At 35.7% G+C, this 26,647-nt stretch overlaps 1 protein-coding gene across 1 annotated transcript in view; it reads right to left on the bottom strand.

Moving 5' to 3' along the window:
* Positions 1-26,074, bottom strand: part of LOC131474174 (phytanoyl-CoA hydroxylase-interacting protein-like) — a 37,498-nt gene extending 11,424 nt beyond the window's left edge. The window contains exons 1-2 of the mRNA XM_058651924.1: positions 25,449-26,074; positions 15,435-15,631 (exon numbers count right to left, since the gene is read on the bottom strand). Coding sequence (XP_058507907.1) covers positions 15,435-15,631; positions 25,449-25,554 — 303 coding nt within the window. The 5' untranslated portion in view covers positions 25,555-26,074. The remainder of the gene's footprint in view (positions 1-15,434; positions 15,632-25,448) is intronic.
* Positions 26,075-26,647: the final 573 nt, after the last annotated feature.

Here is a 26,647-nt window from a genome sequence, read left to right as displayed (position 1 = left end):
CAATTTTCGGACGACATACTGACCTACGACTTTTTTGTCACATTTTTGACGACATACTAATGTATGACATTTTTGTCACATTTTAGACGACATACTAAAGTATGACGTTTTTGTCACATTTTGGACGACATACTAATTTATGACTTTTTTGTCACATTTTTGACAACATACTAACCTATGACTTTTTTGTCACATTTTGGACGACATACTAAAGTATGACTTTTTTGTCACATTTTTGACGACATACTAAAGTATGACGTTTTTGTCACATTTTGGACGACATACTAAAGTATGACATTTTTGTCACATTTTGGATGACATACTAACCTATGACTTTTTTGTCAATTTTCGGACGACATACTAATGTATGACATTTTTGTCACATTTTGGACGACATACTAACCTATGACTTTTTTGTAAATTTTCGGACGACATACTAACCTATGACTTTTTTGTCACATTTTGGACGACATACTTACCTATGACTTTTATGTAAATTTTCGGACAACATACTAAAGTATGCCTTTTTTGTCACATTTTGGACGACATACTAATGTATGACATTTTTGTCACATTTTGGACGACATACTAACCTATGACTTTTTTGTCAATTTTCGGACGACATACTAACCTATGACTTTTTTGTCATATTTTGGACGACATACTAACCTATGACTTTTTTGTCAATTTTCGGACGACATACTAACCTACGACTTTTTTGTCACATTTTTGACGACATACTAATGTATGACATTTTTGTCACATTTTGGACGACATACTAACCTATGACTTTTTTGTCAATTTTCGGACGACATACTAACCTATGACTTTTTTGTCATATTTTGGACGACATACTAACCTATGACTTTTTTGTCAATTTTCGGACGACATACTAACCTACGACTTTTTTGTCACATTTTTGACGACATACTAATGTATGACATTTTTGTCACATTTTAGACGACATACTAAAGTATGACGTTTTTGTCACATTTTGGACGACATACTAATTTATGACTTTTTTGTCACATTTTTGACAACATACTAACCTATGACTTTTTTGTCACATTTTGGACGACATACTAACCTATGACTTTTTTGTCACATTTTTGACGACATACTAATGTATGACATTTTTGTCACATTTTGGACGACATACTAACCTATGACTTTTTTGTCACATTTTTGACGACATACTAATGTATGACATTTTTGTCACATTTTGGACGACATACTAACCTATGACTTTTTTGTCACATTTTTGACGACATACTAACCTATGACTTTTATGTCACATTTTGGACGACATACTAACCTATGACTTTTTTGTCACATTTTGGACGACATACTAACCTATGACTTTTTTGTCACATTTTTGACGACATACTAACCTATGACTTTTATGTCACATTTTGGACGACATACTAACCTATGACTTTTTTGTCACATTTTGGACGACATACTAACCTATGACTTTTTTGTCACATTTTTGACGACATACTAATGTATGACATTTTTGTCACATTTTGGATGACATACTAACCTATGACTTTTTTGTCAATTTTCGGACGACATACTAACCTATGACTTTTTTGTCACTTTTTGACGACATACTAAAGTATGACGTTTTTGTCACATTTTGGACGACATACTAAAGTATGACATTTTTGTCACATTTTGGACGACATACTAACCTATGACTTTTTTGTCAATTTTCGGTCGACATACTAACCTATGACTTTTTTGTCACATTTTGGACGACATACTTACCTATGACTTTTATGTCAATTTTCGGACAACATACTAAATTATGACGTTTTTGTCACATTTTGGACGACATACTAACCTATGACTTTTTTGTCACATTTTGGACGACATACTAACCTATGACTTTTTTGTCACATTTTGGACGACATACTAACCTATGACTTTTTTGTCAATTTTCGCACGACATACTAACCTATGCCTTTTTTGTCACATTTTTGACGACATACTAATGTATGACATTTTTGTCACATATTGGACGACATACTAACCTATGACTTTTTTGTCAATTTTCGGATGACATACTAACCTATGACTTTTTTGTCACATTTTGGACGACATACTAACCTATGACTTTTATGTCAATTTTCGGACGACATACTAACCTATGACTTTTTTGTCACATTTTTGACGACATACTAATGTATGACATTTTTGTCACATTTTAGACGACATACTAAAGTATGACGTTTTTGTCACATTTTGGACGACATACTAATTTATGACTTTTTTGTCAAATTTTTGACGACATACTAACCTATGACTTTTTTGTCACATTTTTGACGACATACTAACCTATGACTTTTATGTCACATTTTGGACGACATACTAACCTATGACTTTTTTGTCACATTTTGGACGACATACTAACCTATGACTTTTTTGTCAATTTTCGGACGACATACTAACCTATGACTTTTTTGTCAAAATTTGGACGACATACTAAAGTATGACTTTTTTGTCACATTTTTGACGACATACTAATGTATGACATTTTTGTCACATTTTGGATGACATACTAACCTATGACTTTTTTGTCAATTTTCGGACGACATACTAACCTATGACTTTTTTGTCACATTTTTGACGACATACTAACCTATGACTTTTATGTCACATTTTGGACAACATACTAACCTATGACTTTTTTGTCACATTTTGGACGACATACTAACCTATGACTTTTTTGTCAATTTTCGGACGACATACTAACCTATGACTTTTTTGTCAAAATTTGGACGACATACTAAAGTATGACTTTTTTGTCACATTTTTGACGACATACCAAAGTATGACTTTTTTGTCACATTTTGGACGACATACTAACCTATGACGTTTTTGTCACATTTTGGACGACATACTAACCTATGACTTTTTTGTCACATTTTGGACGACATACTAACCTATGACTTTTTTGTCACATTTTGGACGACATACTAATGTATGACATTTTTGTCACATATTGGACGACATACTAACCTATGACTTTTTTGTCAATTTTCGGATGACATACTAACCTATGACTTTTTTGTCACATTTTGGACGACATACTAACCTATGACTTTTATGTCAATTTTCGGACGACATACTAACCTATGACTTTTTTGTCACATTTTTGACGACATACTAATGTATGACATTTTTGTCACATTTTAGACGACATACTAAAGTATGACGTTTTTGTCACATTTTGGACGACATACTAAAGTATGACTTTTTTGTCACATTTTTGACGACATTCTAACCTATGACTTTTTTGTCACATTTTTGTCGACATACTAATGTATGACATTTTTGTCACATTTTGGACGACATACCAAAGTATGACCCTTTTGTCAAAATTTGAACGACATACTAAACTATGACTTTCATGTCAGATTTTTCATTAGACATTTAGCTTTAAGATTTGTTGTTACATGTTACTTTTCTATGACTGGGGTGTCTCACAAAGGACTTGAACCCACAATCACTGCGTTGGGGGTCCAGTGTCTTATCCATTAGGCCACAAGTGACAAGTAGTGTAACTGTGACACATGTTGTTTTTTTAGTCAAGTTTTGGATGACATACTAACCTATGACTTTTTTGTCACTTTTTGACGACATACTAAAGTATGACGTTTTTGTCACATTTTGGACGACATACTAACCTATGACTTTTTTGTCACATTTTGGACGACATACTAACCTATGACTTTTATGTCAATTTTCGGACAACATACTAACCTATGCCTTTTTTGTCACATTTTTGACGACATACTAATGTATGACATTTTTGTCACATTTTGGACGACATACTAACCTATGACTTTTTTGTCAATTTTCGGACGACATACTAACCTATGACTTTTTTGTCACATTTTGGACGACATACTAACCTATGACTTTTTTGTCAATTTTCGGACGACATACTAACCTACGACTTTTTTGTCACATTTTTGACGACATACTAATGTATGACATTTTTGTCACATTTTAGATGACGTACTAAAGTATGACTTTTTTGTCAATTTTCGGACGACATACTAACCTATGACTTTTTTGTCATATTTTGGACGACATACTAACCTATGACTTTTTTGTCAATTTTCGGACGACATACTAACCTACGACTTTTTTGTCACATTTTTGACGACATACTAATGTATGACATTTTTGTCACATTTTGGACGACATACTAACCTATGACTTTTTTGTCAATTTTCGGACGACATACTAACCTATGACTTTTTTGTCATATTTTGGACGACATACTAACCTATGACTTTTTTGTCAATTTTCGGACGACATACTAACCTACGACTTTTTTGTCACATTTTTGACGACATACTAAAGTATGACGTTTTTGTCACATTTTGGACGACATACTTATTTATGACTTTTTTGTCACATTTTTGACAACATACTAACCTATGACTTTTTTGTCACATTTTGGACGACATACTAAAGTATGACTTTTTTGTCACATTTTTGACGACATACTAACCTATGACTTTTTTGTCACATTTTTGACGACATACTAATGTATGACATTTTTGTCACATTTTGGACGACATACTAACCTATGACTTTTTTGTCACATTTTTGACGACATACTAATGTATGACATTTTTGTCACATTTTGGACGACATACTAACCTATGACTTTTTTGTCACATTTTTGACGACATACTAACCTATGACTTTTATGTCACATTTTGGACGACATACTAACCTATGACTTTTTTGTCACATTTTGGACGACATACTAACCTATGACTTTTTTGTCACATTTTTGACGACATACTAACCTATGACTTTTATGTCACATTTTGGACGACATACTAACCTATGACTTTTTTGTCACATTTTGGACGACATACTAACCTATGACTTTTTTGTCACATTTTTGACGACATACTAATGTATGACATTTTTGTCACATTTTGGACGACATACTAACCTATGACTTTTTTGTCAATTTTCGGACGACATACTAACCTATGACTTTTTTGTCATATTTTGGACGACATACTAACCTATGACTTTTTTGTCAATTTTCGGACGACATACTAACCTACGACTTTTTTGTCACATTTTTGACGACATACTAATGTATGACTTTTTTGTCACATTTTTGACGACATACTAATGTATGACATTTTTGTCACATATTGGACGACATACTAACCTATGACTTTTTTGTCAATTTTCGGATGACATACTAACCTATGACTTTTTTGTCACATTTTGGACGACATACTAACCTATGACTTTTATGTCAATTTTCGGACGACATACTAACCTATGACTTTTTTGTCACATTTTTGACGACATACTAATGTATGACATTTTTGTCACATTTTAGACGACATACTAAAGTATGACGTTTTTGTCACATTTTGGACGACATACTAATTTATGACCTTTTTGTCAAATTTTTGACGACATACTAACCTATGACTTTTTTGTCACATTTTTGACGACATACTAACCTATGACTTTTATGTCACATTTTGGACGACATACTAACCTATGACTTTTTTGTCACATTTTGGACGACATACTAACCTATGACTTTTTTGTCAATTTTCGGACGACATACTAACCTATGACTTTTTTGTCAAAATTTGGACGACATACTAAAGTATGACTTTTTTGTCACATTTTTGACGACATACTAATGTATGACATTTTTGTCACATTTTGGATGACATACTAACCTATGACTTTTTTGTCAATTTTCGGACGACATACTAACCTATGACTTTTTTGTCACATTTTTGACGACATACTAACCTATGACTTTTATGTCACATTTTGGACAACATACTAACCTATGACTTTTTTGTCACATTTTGGACGACATACTAACCTATGACTTTTTTGTCAATTTTCGGACGACATACTAACCTATGACTTTTTTGTCAAAATTTGGACGACATACTAAAGTATGACTTTTTTGTCACATTTTTGACGACATACTAACCTATGACTTTTTTGTCACATTTTTGACGACATACTAATGTATGACATTTTTGTCACATTTTGGATGACATACTAACCTATGACTTTTTTGTCAATTTTCGGACGACATACTAACCTATGACTTTTTTGTCACTTTTTGACGACATACTCACCTATGACTTTTTTGTCACATTTTTGACGACATACTAACCTATGACATTTTTGTCACATTTTGGACGACATACTAACCTATGACTTTTTGTCAATTTTCGGACGACATACTAACCTATGACTTTTTTGTCACATTTTTGACGACATACTAAAGTATGACGTTTTTGTCACATTTTGGACGACATACTAACCTATGACTTTTTTGTCACATTTTGGACGACATACTAACCTATGACTTTTTGTCACATTTTGGACGACATACCAAAGTATGACTTTTTTGTCACATTTTGGACGACATACTAACCTATGACTTTTTTGTCAATTTTCGGACGACATACTAACCTATGACTTTTTTGTCACATTTTGGACGACATACTTACCTATGACTTTTATGTCAATTTTCGGACAACATACTAAATTATGACGTTTTTGTCACATTTTGGACGACATACTAACCTATGACTTTTTTGTCACATTTTGGACGACATACTAACCTATGACTTTTTGTCACATTTTGGACGACATACTAATGTATGACATTTTTGTCACATATTGGACGACATACTAACCTATGACTTTTTTGTCAATTTTCGGATGACATACTAACCTATGACTTTTTTGTCACATTTTGGACGACATACTAACCTATGACTTTTATGTCAATTTTCGGACGACATACTAACCTATGACTTTTTTGTCACATTTTTGACGACATACTAATGTATGACATTTTTGTCACATTTTAGACGACATACTAAAGTATGACGTTTTTGTCACATTTTGGACGACATACTAAAGTATGACTTTTTTGTCACATTTTTGACGACATACTAACCTATGACATTTTTGTCACATTTTGGACGACATACTAACCTATGACTTTTTAGTCAATTTTCGGACGACATACTAACCTATGACTTTTTTTGTCACATTTTTGACGACATACTAAAGTGTGACGTTTTTGTCACATTTTGGACGACATACTAATTTATGACTTTTTTGTCAAATTTTTGACGACATACTAACCTATGACTTTTATGTCACATTTTGGACGACATACTAACCTATGACTTTTTTGTCACATTTTGGACGACATACTAACCTATGACTTTTTTGTCAATTTTCGGACGACATACTAACCTATGACTTTTTTGTCAAAATTTGGACGACATACTAAACTATGACTTTTTTGTCACATTTTGGACGACATACTAAACTATGACATTTTTGTCACATTTTGGACGACATACTAACCTATGACTTTTTTGTCACATTTTTGACGACATACTAACCTATGACTTTTATGTCACATTTTGGACAACATACTAACCTATGACTTTTTTGTCACATTTTGGACGACATACTAACCTATGACTTTTTTGTCAATTTTCGGACGACATACTAACCTATGACTTTTTTGTCAAAATTTGGACGACATACTAAAGTATGACTTTTTTGTCACATTTTTGACGACATACTAACCTATGACTTTTTTGTCACATTTTTGACGACATACTAATGTATGACATTTTTGTCACATTTTGGATGACATACTAACCTATGACTTTTTTGTCAATTTTCGGACGACATACTAACCTATGACTTTTTTGTCACTTTTTGACGACATACTAACCTATGACTTTTTTGTCACATTTTTGACGACATACTAACCTATGACATTTTTGTCACATTTTGGACGACATACTAACCTATGACTTTTTTGTCAATTTTCGGACGACATACTAACCTATGACTTTTTTGTCACATTTTTGACGACATACTAAAGTATGACGTTTTTGTCACATTTTGGACGACATACTAACCTATGACTTTTTTGTCACATTTTGGACGACATACTAACCTATGACTTTTTGTCACATTTTTGACGACATACCAAAGTATGACTTTTTTGTCACATTTTGGATGACATACTAACCTATGACTTTTTTGTCAATTTTCGGACGACATACTAACCTATGACTTTTTTGTCACATTTTGGACGACATACTTACCTATGACTTTTATGTCAATTTTCGGACAACATACTAAATTATGCCTTTTTTGTCACATTTTTGACGACATACTAATGTATGACATTTTTGTCACATATTGGACGACATACTAACCTATGACTTTTTTGTCAATTTTCGGATGACATACTAACCTATGACTTTTTTGTCACATTTTGGACGACATACTAACCTATGACTTTTATGTCAATTTTCGGACGACATACTAGCCTATGACTTTTTTGTCACATTTTTGACGACATACTAATGTATGACATTTTTGTCACATTTTAGACATACTAAAGTATGACGTTTTTGTCACATTTTGGACGACATACTAAAGTATGACTTTTTTGTCACATTTTTGACGACATACTAACCTATGACATTTTTGTCACATTTTGGACGACATACTAACCTATGACTTTTTAGTCAATTTTCGGACGACATACTAACCTATGACTTTTTTGTCACATTTTTGACGACATACTAAGATATGACGTTTTTGTCACATTTTGGACGACATACTAATTTATGACTTTTTTGTCAAATTTTTGACGACATACTAACCTATGACTTTTTTGTCACATTTTTGACGACATACTAACCTATGACTTTTTTGTCACATTTTTGACGACATACTAACCTATGACTTTTATGTCACATTTTGGACGACATACTAACCTATGACTTTTTTGTCACATTTTGGACGACATACTAACCTATGACTTTTTTGTCAATTTTCGGACGACATACTAACCTATGACTTTTTTGTCAAAATTTGGACGACATACTAAACTATGACTTTTTTGTCACATTTTGGACGACATACTAAAGTATGACTTTTTTGTCACATTTTTGACGACATACTAACCTATGACATTTTTGTCAAATTTTGGATGACATACTAACCTATGACTTTTTTGTCAATTTTCGGACGACATACTAACCTATGACTTTTTTGTCACATTTTTGACGACATACTAACCTATGACTTTTATGTCACATTTTGGACAACATACTAACCTATGACTTTTTTGTCACATTTTGGACGACATACTAACCTATGACTTTTTTGTCAATTTTCGGACGACATACTAACCTATGACTTTTTTGTCAAAATTTGGACGACATACTAAAGTATGACTTTTTTGTCACATTTTTGACGACATACTAACCTATGACTTTTTTGTCACATTTTTGACGACATACTAATGTATGACATTTTTGTCACATTTTGGATGACATACTAACCTATGACTTTTTTGTCAATTTTCGGACGACATACTAACCTATGACTTTTTTGTCACTTTTTGACGACATACTAACCTATGACTTTTTTGTCACATTTTTGACGACATACTAACCTATGACATTTTTGTCACATTTTGGACGACATACTAACCTATGACTTTTTTGTCAATTTTCGGACGACATACTAACCTATGACTTTTTTGTCACATTTTTGACGACATACTAAAGTATGACGTTTTTGTCACATTTTGGACGACATACTAACCTATGACTTTTTTGTCACTATTTGGACGACATACTAACCTATGACTTTTTGTCACATTTTGGACGACATACTAACCTATGACTTTTTTGTCACATTTTGGACGACATACTAACCTATGACTTTTTTGTCACATTTTGGACGACATACTAACCTATGACTTTTTTGTCACATTTTGGACGACATACTAATGTATGACATTTTTGTCACATATTGGACGACATACTAACCTATGACTTTTTTGTCAATTTTCGGATGACATACTAACCTATGACTTTTTTGTCACATTTTGGACGACATACTAACCTATGACTTTTATGTCAATTTTCGGACGACATACTAACCTATGACTTTTTTGTCACATTTTTGACGACATACTAATGTATGACATTTTTGTCACATTTTAGACGACATACTAAAGTATGACGTTTTTGTCACATTTTGGACGACATACTAAAGTATGACTTTTTTGTCACATTTTTGACGACATACTAACCTATGACATTTTTGTCACATTTTGGACGACATACTAACCTATGACTTTTTAGTCAATTTTCGGACGACATACTAACCTATGACTTTTTTTGTCACATTTTTGACGACATACTAAAGTGTGACGTTTTTGTCACATTTTGGACGACATACTAATTTATGACTTTTTTGTCAAATTTTTGACGACATACTAACCTATGACTTTTATGTCACATTTTGGACGACATACTAACCTATGACTTTTTTGTCACATTTTGGACGACATACTAACCTATGACTTTTTTGTCAATTTTCGGACGACATACTAACCTATGACTTTTTTGTCAAAATTTGGACGACATACTAAACTATGACTTTTTTGTCACATTTTGGACGACATACTAACCTATGACATTTTTGTCACATTTTGGACGACATACTAACCTATGACTTTTTTGTCACATTTTTGACGACATACTAACCTATGACTTTTATGTCACATTTTGGACAACATACTAACCTATGACTTTTTTGTCACATTTTGGACGACATATAAACCTATGACTTTTTTGTCAATTTTCGGACGACGTACTAACCTATGACTTTTTTGTCAAAATTTGGACGACATACTAAAGTATGACTTTTTTGTCACATTTTTGACGACATACTAACCTATGACTTTTTTGTCACATTTTTGACGACATACTAATGTATGACATTTTTGTCACATTTTGGATGACATACTAACCTATGACTTTTTTGTCAATTTTCGGACGACATACTAACCTATGACTTTTTTGTCACTTTTTGACGACATACTAACCTATGACTTTTTTGTCACATTTTTGACGACATACTAACCTATGACATTTTTGTCACATTTTGGACGACATACTAACCTATGACTTTTTTGTCAATTTTCGGACGACATACTAACCTATGACTTTTTTGTCACATTTTTGACGACATACTAAAGTATGACGTTTTTGTCACATTTTGGACGACATACTAACCTATGACTTTTTTGTCACATTTTGGACGACATACTAACCTATGACTTTTTGTCACATTTTTGACGACATACCAAAGTATGACTTTTTTGTCACATTTTGGATGACATACTAACCTATGACTTTTTTGTCAATTTTCGGACGACATACTAACCTATGACTTTTTTGTCACATTTTGGACGACATACTTACCTATGACTTTTATGTCAATTTTCGGACAACATACTAAATTATGCCTTTTTTGTCACATTTTTGACGACATACTAATGTATGACATTTTTGTCACATATTGGACGACATACTAACCTATGACTTTTATGTCAATTTTCGGACGACATACTAGCCTATGACTTTTTTGTCACATTTTTGACGACATACTAATGTATGACATTTTTGTCACATTTTAGACATACTAAAGTATGACGTTTTTGTCACATTTTGGACGACATACTAAAGTATGACTTTTTTGTCACATTTTTGACGACATACTAACCTATGACATTTTTGTCACATTTTGGACGACATACTAACCTATGACTTTTTAGTCAATTTTCGGACGACATACTAACCTATGACTTTTTTGTCACATTTTTGACGACATACTAAAGTATGACGTTTTTGTCACATTTTGGACGACATACTAATTTATGACTTTTTTGTCAAATTTTTGACGACATACTAACCTATGACTTTTTTGTCACATTTTTGACGACATACTAACCTATGACTTTTATGTCACATTTTGGACGACATACTAACCTATGACTTTTTTGTCACATTTTGGACGACATACTAACCTATGACTTTTTTGTCAATTTTCGGACGACATACTAACCTATGACTTTTTTGTCAAAATTTGGACGACATACTAAACTATGACTTTTTTGTCACATTTTGGACGACATACTAAAGTATGACTTTTTTGTCACATTTTTGACGACATACTAACCTATGACTTTTATGTCACATTTTGGACAACATACTAACCTATGACTTTTTTGTCACATTTTGGACGACATACTAACCTATGACTTTTTTGTCAATTTTCGGACGACATACTAACCTATGACTTTTTTGTCAAAATTTGGACGACATACTAAAGTATGACTTTTTTGTCACATTTTTGACGACATACTAACCTATGACTTTTTTGTCACATTTTTGACGACATACTAATGTATGACATTTTTGTCACATTTTGGATGACATACTAACCTATGACTTTTTTGTCAATTTTCGGACGACATACTAACCTATGACTTTTTTGTCACTTTTTGACGACATACTAACCTATGAGTTTTTTGTCACATTTTTGACGACATACTAACCTATGACATTTTTGTCACATTTTGGACGACATACTAACCTATGACTTTTTTGTCAATTTTCGGACGACATACTAACCTATGACTTTTTTGTCACATTTTTGACGACATACTAAAGTATGACGTTTTTGTCACATTTTGGACGACATACTAACCTATGACTTTTTTGTCACTATTTGGACGACATACTAACCTATGACTTTTTGTCACATTTTGGACGACATACTAACCTATGACATTTTTGTCACATTTTGGACGACATACTAACCCATGACTTTTTTGTCATTTTTCGGATGACATACTAACCTATGACTTTTTTGTCAATTTTCAGACGACTTACTAAACTATGACATTTTTGTCAAAATTTGGACGACATACTAAACTATGACTTTTTGTCAAAATTTGGAAGACATACTAAACTATGACGTTTTTGTCTCATTTTGGACGACATGTTAAACTATGACTTTTTTGTCAATTTTCGGACGACATACTAAACTATGACTTTTTTGCCAAAATTTGGACGACATACTAAACTACGACATTTTTGTCACATTTTTGACGACATACTAACCTATGACTTTTTTGTCACATTTTAGACGACATACTAACCTATGACTTTTTTGTCAATTTTCAGACGACTTACTAAACTATGACATTTTTGTCAAAATTTGGACGACATACTAAACTATGACTTTTTTGTCAAAATTTGGAAGACATACTATGACGTTTTTGTCTCATTTTGGACGACATGTTAAACTATGACCTTTTTGTCAATTTTCGGACGACATACTAAACTATGACTTTTGCCAAAATTTGGACGACATACTAAACTATGACATTTTTGTCAAAATTTGGACGACATACTAACCTATGACTTTTTTGTCACATTTTTGACGACATACTAATGTATGACATTTTTGTCACATTTTGGACGACATACTAACCCATGACTTTTTTGTCAATTTTCTGACGACATACTAACCTATGACTTTTTTGTCACATTTTTGACGACATACTAACCTATGACTTTTTTGTCAATTTTCAGACGACTTACTAAACTATGACATTTTTGTCAAAATTTGGACTACATACTAAACTATGACTTTTTTGTCAAAATTTGGAAGACATACTATGACGTTTTTGTCTCATTTTGGACGACATGTTAAACTATGACTTTTTTGTCAATTTTCGGACGACATACTAAACTATGACTTTTTTGCCAAAATTTGGACGACATACTAAACTATGACATTTTTGTCAAAATTTGGACGACATACTAACCTATGACTTTTTTGTCACATTTTTGAAGACATACTAACCTATGACATTTTTGTCACATTTTGGACGACATACTAAACTATGACTTTTATGTCACATTTTGGACGACATACTAACCATGACTTTTTTGTCACATTTTGGACTACATACTAACCTATGACTTTTTTGTCAATTTTCCGACGACATACTAAACTATGACTTTTATGTCACATTTTGGACGACATACTAACCTATGACTTTTCTGTCACATTTTGGACTACATACTAACCTATGACTTTTTTGTCAATTTTCGGACGATTTACTAAACTATGACATTTTTGTCAAAATTTGGACGACATACTAAACTATGACATTTTTGTCAAAATTTGGACGACATACTAAACTATGACTTTTTTGTCACATTTTTGACGACATACTAACCTATGACTTTTTTGTCACATTTTGGACGACTTAGTAACCTATGACTTTTTTTTATCAAATTTTGGACGACATACTAACCTATGACTTTTTTGTCACATTTTGGACGACTTAGTAACCTATGACTTTTTTTTATCAAATTTTGGACGACATACTAAAGTATGACTTTTTTGTCACATTTTGGACGACATACTAAAGTATGACTTTTTTGTCACATTTTGGACGACATACTAACCTATGACTTTTTTGTCACATTTTGGACGACATACTAACCTATGACTTTTTTGTCACATTTTGGACAACATACTAAAGTATGACTTTTTTGTCACATTTTGGACGACATAGTAACCTATGACTTTTTTGTCAAATTTTTGACGATATACTAACCTATGACTTTTTTGTCACATTTTGGATGACATACTAAAGTATGACTTTTTGTCACATTTTGGACGACTTAGTAACCTATGACTTTTTTGTCACATTTTGGACGACATACTAAAGTATGATTTTTTGTCACATTTTTGTCACATTTTGGACAAAATACTAAAGTATTACTTTTTTTTTAAATTTTGGACATACTAGGTCAGGTCAACTTCCAAGTCAACTGTAACAAAACATTATTTTCCCCATGTCGCATAATCGGGCTTCCATACACCGTCCTTCTTATGTTTTTATGTATAAAATAACGTGTTATGTGTTCATGAAATTAAATAAAGTATTTCGCTAGTTAGCATGCTGCACTATACAGCCAATGTTTACCAGAGGTCAGGTTCCCGAGGGAAGTGGAGAGCTACTTAACTACAGTTGGATGTCACTGCCAGTTCTGACTCACAACTTCCAAGTCAACTGAAACAAAACATTAACTCCAGCACTGGCTGGTGGCGGTGGTAATGTTCCTGCTGTGAAATGGGAAGGAGCACAGTTTGTGCCAAAACAGCTGTGATAAAGATTTTAATCTTGAGGACATTATTTTACCTGAATAAAGGCATTACATTTCCAATTTAAAACTGGGTGATTACTGGAAAAATTAATCATACTTTTCAGAAATTGGGAATAGATTTATCCTAATTTATTTTGGCACACTGCCTAGATTGTGCTCTCCATTTTTGTGACACAGTGGATCACATTATTGCAAAACCTCATAAACCCAGTCTTGACACACCCCTTCCTTTTTATTTCGTGCAGCTAACTCCAATGAAACTTCAACAAAATGTCGAGTGTTTATCTGTGCTGATTTGAGCGTTGTTACCTTGTGCTTGAACTTGTTTGAGTTTTTGTTCTCCTTCTTGTTCAGGTCAATAAAGTAGTGTGTGATGCGCTCCTTGCTGGACGGCTCCATGTCCCAGCAGATTTTGAAGGAGTCACAGGTGATGTTGCTGATCTTGATGTTCTGAGGAACGGGGAGCTCCTCCATCTCGGAGATGCTGCCGTCCTGGGATTTACTTCCTGTGAATTTGGAAGAAAAGCGTGACTGTATGGTTCAAATGCCAGAAAGCCAATCTGAGTATCTGTTTTGAATGTTATGATTAAGTATCATGAGATTGAAAAGCTAATTATTATCTGAGAGACATGACATTAAGGGTGGGAATCGCAGGGTACGATATGCAATACATGGTCCACGATACGCAATAAGGATTCAAAAATTCAAAGGATACAAAGTGTTTTCATATGCCCAGTAAAGAAACACCTCTTCAACCAAGAGGTGAAATGTACAAAGAGAAAAGTAATGATCCAAGGGAAGACCCCTGAGGCACTCCGTACTTTACTTAAGTGTACATTTTAGAGACATCAAGTAGTGTTGCCAGGCGAGTGAAACTGGCAGATTTTGTTTACTTCAGAGCATCTTAACTTGTTAATTAAAATATCCATTACTGTATTGCACGAGGAAGGACAGCGATATATCACAAAATCGATATTTCAACCTGCATGACACCACATCTTAAATCTCTGCCCAGCTATGTTTTTTGTTCCATACTAGAACAGTCTCTCGGCAATTACTCCCCAGAAAGCACTCACAGTGTGTATCAACCACATAACTGCCCGTATTACCAGCTACCATATATGTTGCCATGGAAACACATCAGTCCCTCTACATGCACATGCACATGCACCTCTTTGCTTTCCCAGAACATAAATGGCATTAAATATTTCAAAAGCTGCTGATTAGAGCTGCTCTCATCATGGGAATAGGGGGATTCACAACGGTATTTCACACAGAAGGCAACAAAAAACATAAAAAAAATTATAGTTTAAGTTAGATGAACTTAGAAATGTATTTTAAATTTAAAACAAAAAGTCTGTTACAAGAATGTCAGGTCCCTGTAAGTGACACAACATGTAGCAGAGGATAACAATCCAGGGAGCACAGGGAGGCCAATGCGACCGTCCGTCGGGGGTTGAATGAGATCTTTGTAGTATTAGGATGAATATAGACTTTGCATCACATGCAGGGTACACCCACTTGGCACAGCAACAATGTGTTTTCTGTACATGCTCTGGGGTCTAAACACAAGAGAGTAAAATCAAGAATGCAGAAAACAGGAGAACACACAGCGCAACTTAACTCTATCCATGGAGAGCAAATAATGGCCGAGGCAGCAGAGCATGGAACATCCGACTCTGCTCATCAGCTCAGAGAGGGCAAAGTAAAAGAGTAATCCTATAATTGGACTGTGTGGACTCCTTTGTCTCACTGCAACACATTTCTTTAACAGTGGCGCCTTTAGTAGATGGTTTAATTTTAATAAACAGAAAGTAAATGTCAACCAGTTCATTCTGGTTTGATTCAACATCTGTAAAGAGACCAAATGGCTCAGATCCCCCGCTGGCTTTTATCTAAATCCCTAGTTCATGAACATGACAATCAGTTTACAGCAAATAATCACCAGCATCAATCATCTTTATTGGTATGAGAATTTATGCATATTAACTGTCATTTTCAGATATCTAATCAAAATTATACAGATTTTACATTTTTGGACGCTCTCAAGATCAAAACACATTTTATCACACACACATTTTATGAAAATAATAATTGCAGTGTTTCAATTTGGATAAAACTGTATTGTACACTATCATTTTGATTATTATGAAGCAGTGTTACGTAAAAACAAAGACCCTGGTAAGTTAAGGGCTTGGGACAATAATGAAGCTCATGATAGTGTTAATCTAAATATATGGACAGATGAATTATGCAAGAAATGATTACGTGACTGTTGGACGTATCCATCTGCCCTTAATGCAAATTGCTTAAACTTTATTTTTGGTGCATTAAGGATGCAGGATTACTGAATAAGTAAACACTTACAGCAGGCTGGCAGTATCCTCAGGCTAATTTGTCTGTGATTTGTTCCCTCACACACCTGTGCCTCTGTTTTATTTAGAAAAACACCTCACCATCACATTTCTCTGTCCTTAAACTCCATGGTGATGATACGTTTTGTTTAAATGGAGACAAATGCTCCAGTACAGAACAGACAGTGATCTCTGCACTGGAACATCCCACCTGAGACTTTCTGCTGCTGACCCGACAACAAAAACAAGACAATAACCAGGCCTGTTGACACTCTCTGACATCGGTATTTGGAAAAGAGAAAATCGTTTAAAGATCAAAAAGATACTTTATGTCAGACACAACACAGAAAATATGGTTCTAGTTTGTCATGTTAATCACTCAGTGATCTTACTGCAGACTATCTGCAGTATGTGACTGTAAACATTGACCAAAGAAGAGGAATTCTGCTGAATCAGTCGCCGTGAAGAGGCTGAATCTGACACACACCTGGAAATGTCAACACTGACTGTTTCCCTTCACTCTGAAAGGAGGTCCCTGCATACGTTCACCCTCCCATCTCCTCCTGAAATCCATGCACAATGCTGATTTAGCTTGTTTACTGTAATCCTCCTCTAATTAACCTGCAAATGAAAGCACTACACTGACACAGGGAGGCTTTTCAAATGCAGTCAGACACAGTTTTGACTCTAAGTTAAGAAGAAAATTATGCTTTCAGGGAAATAAAAATAAAAAATAAAAATTCTGTTATAATCATGATTATGATACTAAGTCATAATAATGAGATACTAAGTCATAATTATGAGATATTAAGTTGCAATTATGAGATACAAAGTCATAATAATGAGATACTAAGTCACAATTATGAGATACTAAGTCGCAGTTACGAGATACTAAGTAGTAATAATGAGACACTAAGTCGTAATTGTGAGATACTAAGTCGCAGTTACGAGAAACTAAGTCGTAATTGTGAGATACTAAGTCGCAGTTACGAGATACTAAGTAGTAATAATGAGATACTAAGTCGCAATTATGAGATACTAAGTGGTAATAATGAGATACTAAGTCGCAATTATGAGATACGAAGTCGTAATTATGAGATACTAAGTCGTAATTATGGGATATTAAGTTGTAATTATGAGATACTAAGTCATAACAATGAGATATTAAGTCGTAATGATGGTTGGTTAACAAACACAACTCTACTTGTATCTACTGTATATATATTTCAGTACGTTACCTACAGACAAACAGCTTTGTGAGATTCAGTGGTAAAGTTAAATCCGCTGAGAGAAAAGGAGGAAATATGGAAGAGACAAAGACAAGGTCAGACATTAAGGTAGAGAGTAAAACCTTTTACAGTCTGACACTGGAGGATTAAACCCAGTGTGACTTAAATGATTTTACCTCGATGTAACTCGGCTCTCGCTGCTTTGTACCTGCACCCAGGTTGCAACTATGGCAATATTCATTTTGCTGAGTCACAGTGGGAGCAAACATAAAATCTAAATAACTGGAAAACATTTCACTTGAAAATAAATTAAATAAGCTCATTGATTCCACTGTTTTGTTGCCTTTAAACCTCACGGCAACAAAGATGTTTTATTGATACTTATCTTTTGATAAACTGTTTGTTTAGATAAGAGGAGTGCGTCCAAGCCCTTAGATACACTTTATTATTATACTTTTTTCTCTTTCTTCCACTGGACTATGTGTTTGTAATAAAATCTAACTTAAATGATCTCATCAGAGATTGTACTTTTTTAAGGAGTACATTAAACTAAATAGGAGCATTGTACTTTTTTAGTGCAGGGAAACAAAATGGAGGACAGAGGAATATCTGCACTGGCGTAAAAAGCTCTCGATCAACTCTATCAACATCGACATTTGTGCGTTCTGCTCTTTTACTCTGCGTGCAGTCAAAATGCCATCGTTGGATGCCCGAGGATCATTAAGAATCTTATTAACGTGCATTCATGGGCCCTCGCTAATGGCTCTCTGCGGTCGCATTTGTTCCAGGCACACCTGGCTCAATGCAGTATAATACTTATTAGCAGTCTTTATTGGTAAATGGAAAGTTATTTGATTACCACTGGACGGCTGGCGATAAACACGTCCATCACGTGAGAGAGCGGTGCTCTTTTTCACGGCTCACGCTTCTTAATCTAAAAAGAAGTTACGGTTAGTGTTGAAAAACTACCACAGGCAGGTGTGTGAAGTGGCGGCGACCGTCTGACAACACAAACCGGCTCTCAGTTCACACACAGACGAGTGCTCCCGCTTCGGTAAAATTGAACTGTCTGAGCAGCAGAGCGACAGACTCTCGTGAGGCGTTAAGGCTCGCAGGCTTTTTGAAAGGCGAGACTGTGAATGAGACCATGCTGAGAGTGAAAGAATCGGCCGTTGGTGGAGCATCTTTCTCTCAGAGTGAGATCAACAAAGCCACGTTCTACAGACCCAACAAGTGTTCTGAACAGCAAACAAAAAAAAAAACAGCCAAAATGCTTGAATAATAACACAAAAAGCAGGGCTCCTTTGTTCTGAATTGACCCGTCCTTATTGTGACACGCTAATTAACAGAAGACACTTATGTGATTGACGTGTTCTTTTGAATTTGTTCCAAACACAGAATGAGTCATCAATTCTCTGCTGTTAAAATTTGGCTTAGAGGATGATTTTATTTATCAGGAACTGAAAAAGGGGCAAGCTTACATAATGTTTTTTTAAAACTGTAGAATACAGTAAAACTAAATAGCATGTGAATATATTACACAGCTGAAAAGTGGCTGCATAATAACCCCCGTTGCTTCTTGGCAGCACAGTCATGGCACACAACTGTCAACACTGAACAATAGCCAAACTAAAATACCAGCTTCGACGATAAACACTGTTGTGTGTCATAATAAATCCAGCCAACTGTTGAAATCATGTTTCTACAGTAAGAGTTATCACTGGAGTTTGAATTCTGTACAAGACTGTGAGTCTGTACGTAAACATACAAACATAAACTTCCCACTGGGACCTGAATCTTACGTCATTACCACAGTATTGGTCCAGGTAAGTGAAGGTTTTTCTGGATAAAAGCACAATAACATGTACTTTTCCTGAATGTTTTAAATCACTCATATCACCCATATATTGAAGGGAAAGAGAACTTGGCTTAAGACACAAGGGTTGCCAGTTTATACATATATATATATATATATATAAGGTGAGCTACAATAAGGCACAGCAGTGTAACATTGTAAGTACACTGTATAATTCTAGTAAACAAACTAGAGAGTAATAAATAGTATTATAACAATGTTTTAATATAAGACAAACATGGACATTTTGATTCAATCACTATTTATTTTGTGTTTGCCGAGTTTATTCCATTTTCCTCAATGAAAGTCAGTTAATAGTAACCTGAGTTTTTTACAATTCCTTACGACAATGAGTTATATTCACCATGAAAGTGACTCTGTTCATGTCAAAGTTTAGAAGTGGTGGGAAACACAAGGTCCACGTGGTCCACGATACCAATAATATACAACGATTCTGTGAGAATCAAGAAAACAAAAAGTTAAAAGTGCAGGATTTCTCTATTTATTCACAACACAGAGAACAACGTGCATAAAGTCTATGTATTGAACGTGGATGGGGCTTCTCTTAATGTAGCTTACTCAGCCATTAACCCGCTGTAAACTCCCTCTTCTTCAGCCAAGTAACTTCCACTCCAAGTTTCCCTTATTTATTTGAGCAGCGCCACCACGAGTGGATATGAAGTAGCGACGCCAGGTGAGTAAAACTGGCAGGCACTGTTTACTTTAGAGCGCCTTAAATTGTAAATTAAAATATCGATATTTGCCATGTTTCACGGGGACGACGATGTATCACCAAATTGATATTTCAGTATTTAGTTTAGTATTGAGACGTCTTAATGTCAGTGCAGTGAGCGGCTACAGCGGCGTCTTCATTTATTATATGTGGCACTTTGACAGTGTCGTGTTTAAATTTTTACATACTGATGTTTATCATGTACAGCGTTCACCATCTTAGCAGTGCGACTGCAGTGCATTGGAGCAGGCGAACATTTCCGGAGGCAATAATGTTTAATGCAGAGCTTAAAAAAAAAAAAAAATGCAATGAATGAATAAATGCAATCAGGTTTATAGCAAGACATCTGGCATTTTCTTGGCTTTAAAAAATTGAAACTCAAAATATGAAAAAAACGTCTCTGCAGAATTCACACAGCAGCAGATCCCAGTAAAGTTCACTGACATCATGTCTGTTATTATAACGGCACGAGGACATTTCTTCATCTATTACAGATTTGATCTAATCAACAGATATTTTTTAATCTAAGATATTAAGTTCGTCACAGGATGTGGCCGTGGGGACATCTGTGTCAGGCGATGTCTTTTCAGTTTTAGTTTTTATGGTGATTCTTGGCTCCTAAGTGGTTTTGCAAGGATTTAAAAAAGTAAGAAACAGTAAACGTATCCATCGTGGACACAGACACACACAGACACACACAGAGCCAGACACAACTGGAGCTGCTGTATTTCGTGCAGAGAGATTTCATCTATGCCAGTCGTCCATCAAGGAAATTCACTTATGTCACAACCCCAGCAAAGGGGACACGTAGCATCTATTTCATTACAGCCTGTTAGTATCGTTTGAATGTGGTTATAGAAATCAAAATGGTGGCCCCGGGTCTGCCGTTCAGCTTGGTGACAAATTAGCATCGAGAAAAAGGGAGCAGATACTTGGGTATTTTATTCCCACTCGTCGTTGCCTCCCTGCCCACTGTTTATTCACGACACTGTCACTAAACTGAACCATTAAGTCTGCAGCACACAGGGCGCACAGAGAAACAACTTGTATAACACCATTTCTTTTGTGCATTGAAATGCTCCAACAGTTCTCAGTGTGTATATGTGTGTGTGTGTGTGTGTGTGTGTGTGAGGGAGGGAGGGCTCTTTCCCACAGTCCACTGAAGAAGCTGTATATACTTCCATTTGCTGGGTCAGCACAGGCACATAAGCCTCTCATGCTGGCAATTAAATATTAACGGGTAAGACGGGTAAATTTAGAAAGCTATACTAAATTGTAATGAATATGGTCCAAAGAAAGGACATATTGATCAGATCGAAATGGTCCATTTCCAAGAAGACTGAAGAAGGACGAGGTTACTTTGAATGAGCGCATGAACATTGACAGAGTTACACTAAAAAGCATTCAGCAGCATTTAAAGGTGTGCTTAAAGTGTGTTTTGTCTTTGTCTCACGTGAGAAAAGTCAACACTATATTAACCCTTAGTATTAACCCATGGTAATTTGCCATGGGAATAATACATAACTCCTTATATAGACATCCTGTGTGGGTGTGTGTGTGTTTATAAGTCACATATTCAGGCTTTCACGTCTTCTTATGTGTTGTTGAGTCAAAGTTATGATTCATTATATATCGCGTTTTTAGTTGTGGTATAAAGTAGCAATAATTGCAAAAATAGACGCGTTTTTCTTTTCTTTTTTGTTCATAAAAATGAGCCAAGTGAACTTTGAACTGTGACGTATTTCACAAATGCAGCACTCAGTCTGTTAAATACAAAGCTATAAAATGATGATAAAAGAATAATAACAATTCAAATAAATAATGGTCAGTACAAAACCATTAAAAAGCACTTCAGTGCAATAAATGTACACATAAATAGCAGCATGTGGGGGCAGTGGCAGAAGGTTGTAGTGTAGTGTTTATTCAATGAGTCTTTTGTTTATGGTTGAAATCTGTGTTTTCTTTGTGTCCTCACTGACAGTTATGTTTTTGTGTGGAACAGTGGTTTGTAGGAGTCATACATTAATTATAGTTGTTTTTTTCAATTTATTAAGGTTGTTATTTTGACATTTGTTTGCTTTAGTTTTGATATTAGTTTGTGACCACATTGGATGGGGGGGATAGTGGGTTCCATATTATATTAACCCTTAGTGCTCACATCTTCAGACTTTACAGAATGTGTTTTTTCGTCTTCTTATGTGTTGTTGATTCTAAGTTATGAGTCATTTTATATTGCATATTTTCTTTAAATAATCAGTAGTAGTTGTTCACAATATAAACCGTTTCCTATTCTTTTTGTTCATAAATGTGAGCCCAGTGAACTTTGAACTGTCACGTATTTCACTGTTAAAAAAGGATATAAGATACTGACATACTAACATAGTACTGTGTTAAATAGTAAAAGCACTGTATGAATGGGTGAGTGAATGGGTGTACTTCAGCTTTGAAAGGTCTGACAAGTGCTTTAAAATGACACACCATTTACTACTGAACTATCTCTTTCACATAACACATTTAAATGTACTGTATAATGTATCCTACTTAAGTCCACACTGATTCGAAAACAGACTCTTAGAGAAGAAAATTCACCTAAATACAAGCTGCAAAATCATCCCTCACCCTCTCATAATCATGTATCTTGTCTAATTTAGTAGATATTTACATATACAGTGTAAGTGGCTGGTGTGTGGCTGGTGTGCACGTGACAGTTAAACTACACACAAGACTTTCCGTATCTGCAGCTCACCGGTTTGACAGCCACTGATTGTTTGACAGATTCTGCACAGGAGGTAGATGTTGTGACCGTGTTGCCCCATCAACAGACAGTATGTGGGCGTCTCAGGGAAGCAGAGACACCCTTTTACACACTCTTTCTCGACATAATAGTAAAGAGTGCCTGCGATGCTGTGGAGACAAAAGCCGATCAACCTGCAGCAAAGGAAGCACAAAGCCCCGGGCGTGCATGTCATCCATTAGAGAAAAAGTCCAGGCCCAACCCAGACACACACACACACACACACACACACCATTATTAAAATTACAGCTTTCATAAGGCCAGTGCAGCCATAAGAGGATATAAACGGCATCATTGCTGAATTACATGGTAAGAAGGTCGCTCTGGTAGATGAGAAAATGAGGCAGCGTGTGACACAAGGACTGCACTGTGATCAAACGATATGATAGGGGTCATTTGAAGGCTGGAGACACAACGTTGGCTCCTCGCTGGATCCATTACTGTTTCTTGATCAGTATCAAGGAAAAAGAAAAAAAAGATCCCTTTTCCCATAATGAGATGATGTGAATGAATCAACAATCTTAATTAAACGGGCTCTGTCTGTGACCATGAGTATTGACTTGATGTGGAATCAATGGTGTGTAGTTTGCAGTGATGGGTGTGTTGGCTGACAAAGCTCCACACACACACACACACACACACACACAGACACACACACGTGCGTGCAGCCATGTTTGAGCCTCTCATTCCCTCCCGATGATGACTTGCTTTTTCTCCCCCACCCCACCACCACCTCCTCATCACATGCTCCAGGGTGAAACCTGCTCATTTAACACAGTGAAAAATCTTCTAATTACTGATTCAATTCACATAAAAGCTGTATTTAATGGCCATTATATGAACATTAAAAGTTTTACATTCAGTGTCAGCTGTGATTAAACAGCACATTTGCATGTGGATGACTTATTATATATAGACTTATATATTTAAAACCAGAATTAGGTGATTAGGTGTTAAACTGAGTCATTTGGTACAAAGTGGTCAATTAAGAGTGATCTTTGTTAGAAAAGCAGAGGTTCTAGGCGTGTACAGCCTCTGTCTGTGGTGCTGAAATAAAGTCAGTCATTGTTTCTGCACACGTGAGGATGCTCTGGGTTTTCTCTAGAATGCACATTTCCTTTGAGCTCCTTCTCCCCTTCTTCACTCACATATTCCACACACGCGCTCAAGCGCACCATTCATCCAAGGAACCGGTGGAGCGACCGACCCTTATTCCCTTCAAACACACAATACGGGGACGCGTTATGCGTCTTAAAAACCAACCACAAACCCCATGCAAGCCTTGTGCAGCGACTCTGAAATAAAAACGAGGCCTGAAGCATGAAGAAAAAAGGCGACTAAAGCTCTCTGTCTCTTACCATCTCGTTCACATAACTGTATGGCGTTCAAGCTCAGGTCCTTGATCATCCCCTCGCAGGGACTTAATGGACTGGTGATGTTGTGCGCCAAGCCTGGTACCTCCATCTCTGCTCGAGAGCCTGGATGATGAGGATGATGCTGCTGCTGGAGGATTTGTTCGTTAAATATCGTCCAGTCCGCGCGAGACCTGCGCAAAAACAGGCTTTAGTCAAATCAGAGAAAGAGAGTCAGTGTCCTCCTGCTCTGTCAGTGTCCTCTCTCCTCTCCTGTCCTCTCCTCTCTGCTGTCTGTCTCCTGGGTGGTGCTGCGGCCAGTGGCGCGTCAGCGGAATCGTCACGGGCGCGTACAAGCGCAGCGAAGCCGCCCGCCAGGTTCTGGTTCGGGCTTTGGGAGAGCAGCTTTCCACGGATAAACCGACCGCAGATAAACAGATGTCACTCCCTCTATGTGTGGTTTGTCTTTTTATTCCACGCGCTCTTGACTTGAGCACGCGTGTGCGTTCAGAGCCACAAGTGTGCGCGCGTGTTTTCCTGCAGCCGCTGCCGCGGGAATAGTTCGGCGGATTAGCGCAGGGACGTGCCGCAAATACAGCGGGTTTCTTATGTAACCAGATTAGACCGGTGTTCTCCCCCTACTGTGGTTTAGGTATTTATTCTAGCACACACACACACACACACACACACACACACAGACACACACACTGTGTTCATCCCCATTTCACGTCCAACGTCATCCCACCCGGGGTCTCTCACATGTCCATATATGGTGAGGTGTAGTCCTCTCCCTGCTGGAGCACAGGTGCAAGAGGACCCCGCAGTAATGAGCACTGGGGGTGACTGAGGCATGAATGAGTGAACAGCTTCACCTCTTCATCTTCTAAATGATCCTTGTTGACACATACTGATATAGAATAAAACAGAAAAAGCATGCTTTATTATGTGTCTGCAGTCTCTGTGTGTGTGTGATTATCTGCCCGAGACTGTTCCACTGCACTCTCTTTATCAGAGGTCCACAGAGACAGCATTGCCAAGGCATGAAAGGTCAAGTGTGTGGGTAAAATGTGGTTAAACACACGGCTGAAAGGCTGCAGGCACAGTCTCTCTCTTACATGCACATGCAGAGGTGGAATGTGGTCGTCTTGGAGTCATTTTAATTTTCATATTCACACAAAAAACAAACAACAAAACAAAAAAACCAT

Source organism: Solea solea, chromosome 15 (assembly GCF_958295425.1).
Source record: "Solea solea chromosome 15, fSolSol10.1, whole genome shotgun sequence".
NCBI lineage: Eukaryota > Metazoa > Chordata > Actinopteri > Pleuronectiformes > Soleidae > Solea > Solea solea.
The sequence above is the reverse complement of the archived record's forward strand: the minus strand, read 5'-3'. Positions and strand labels throughout refer to the sequence as shown.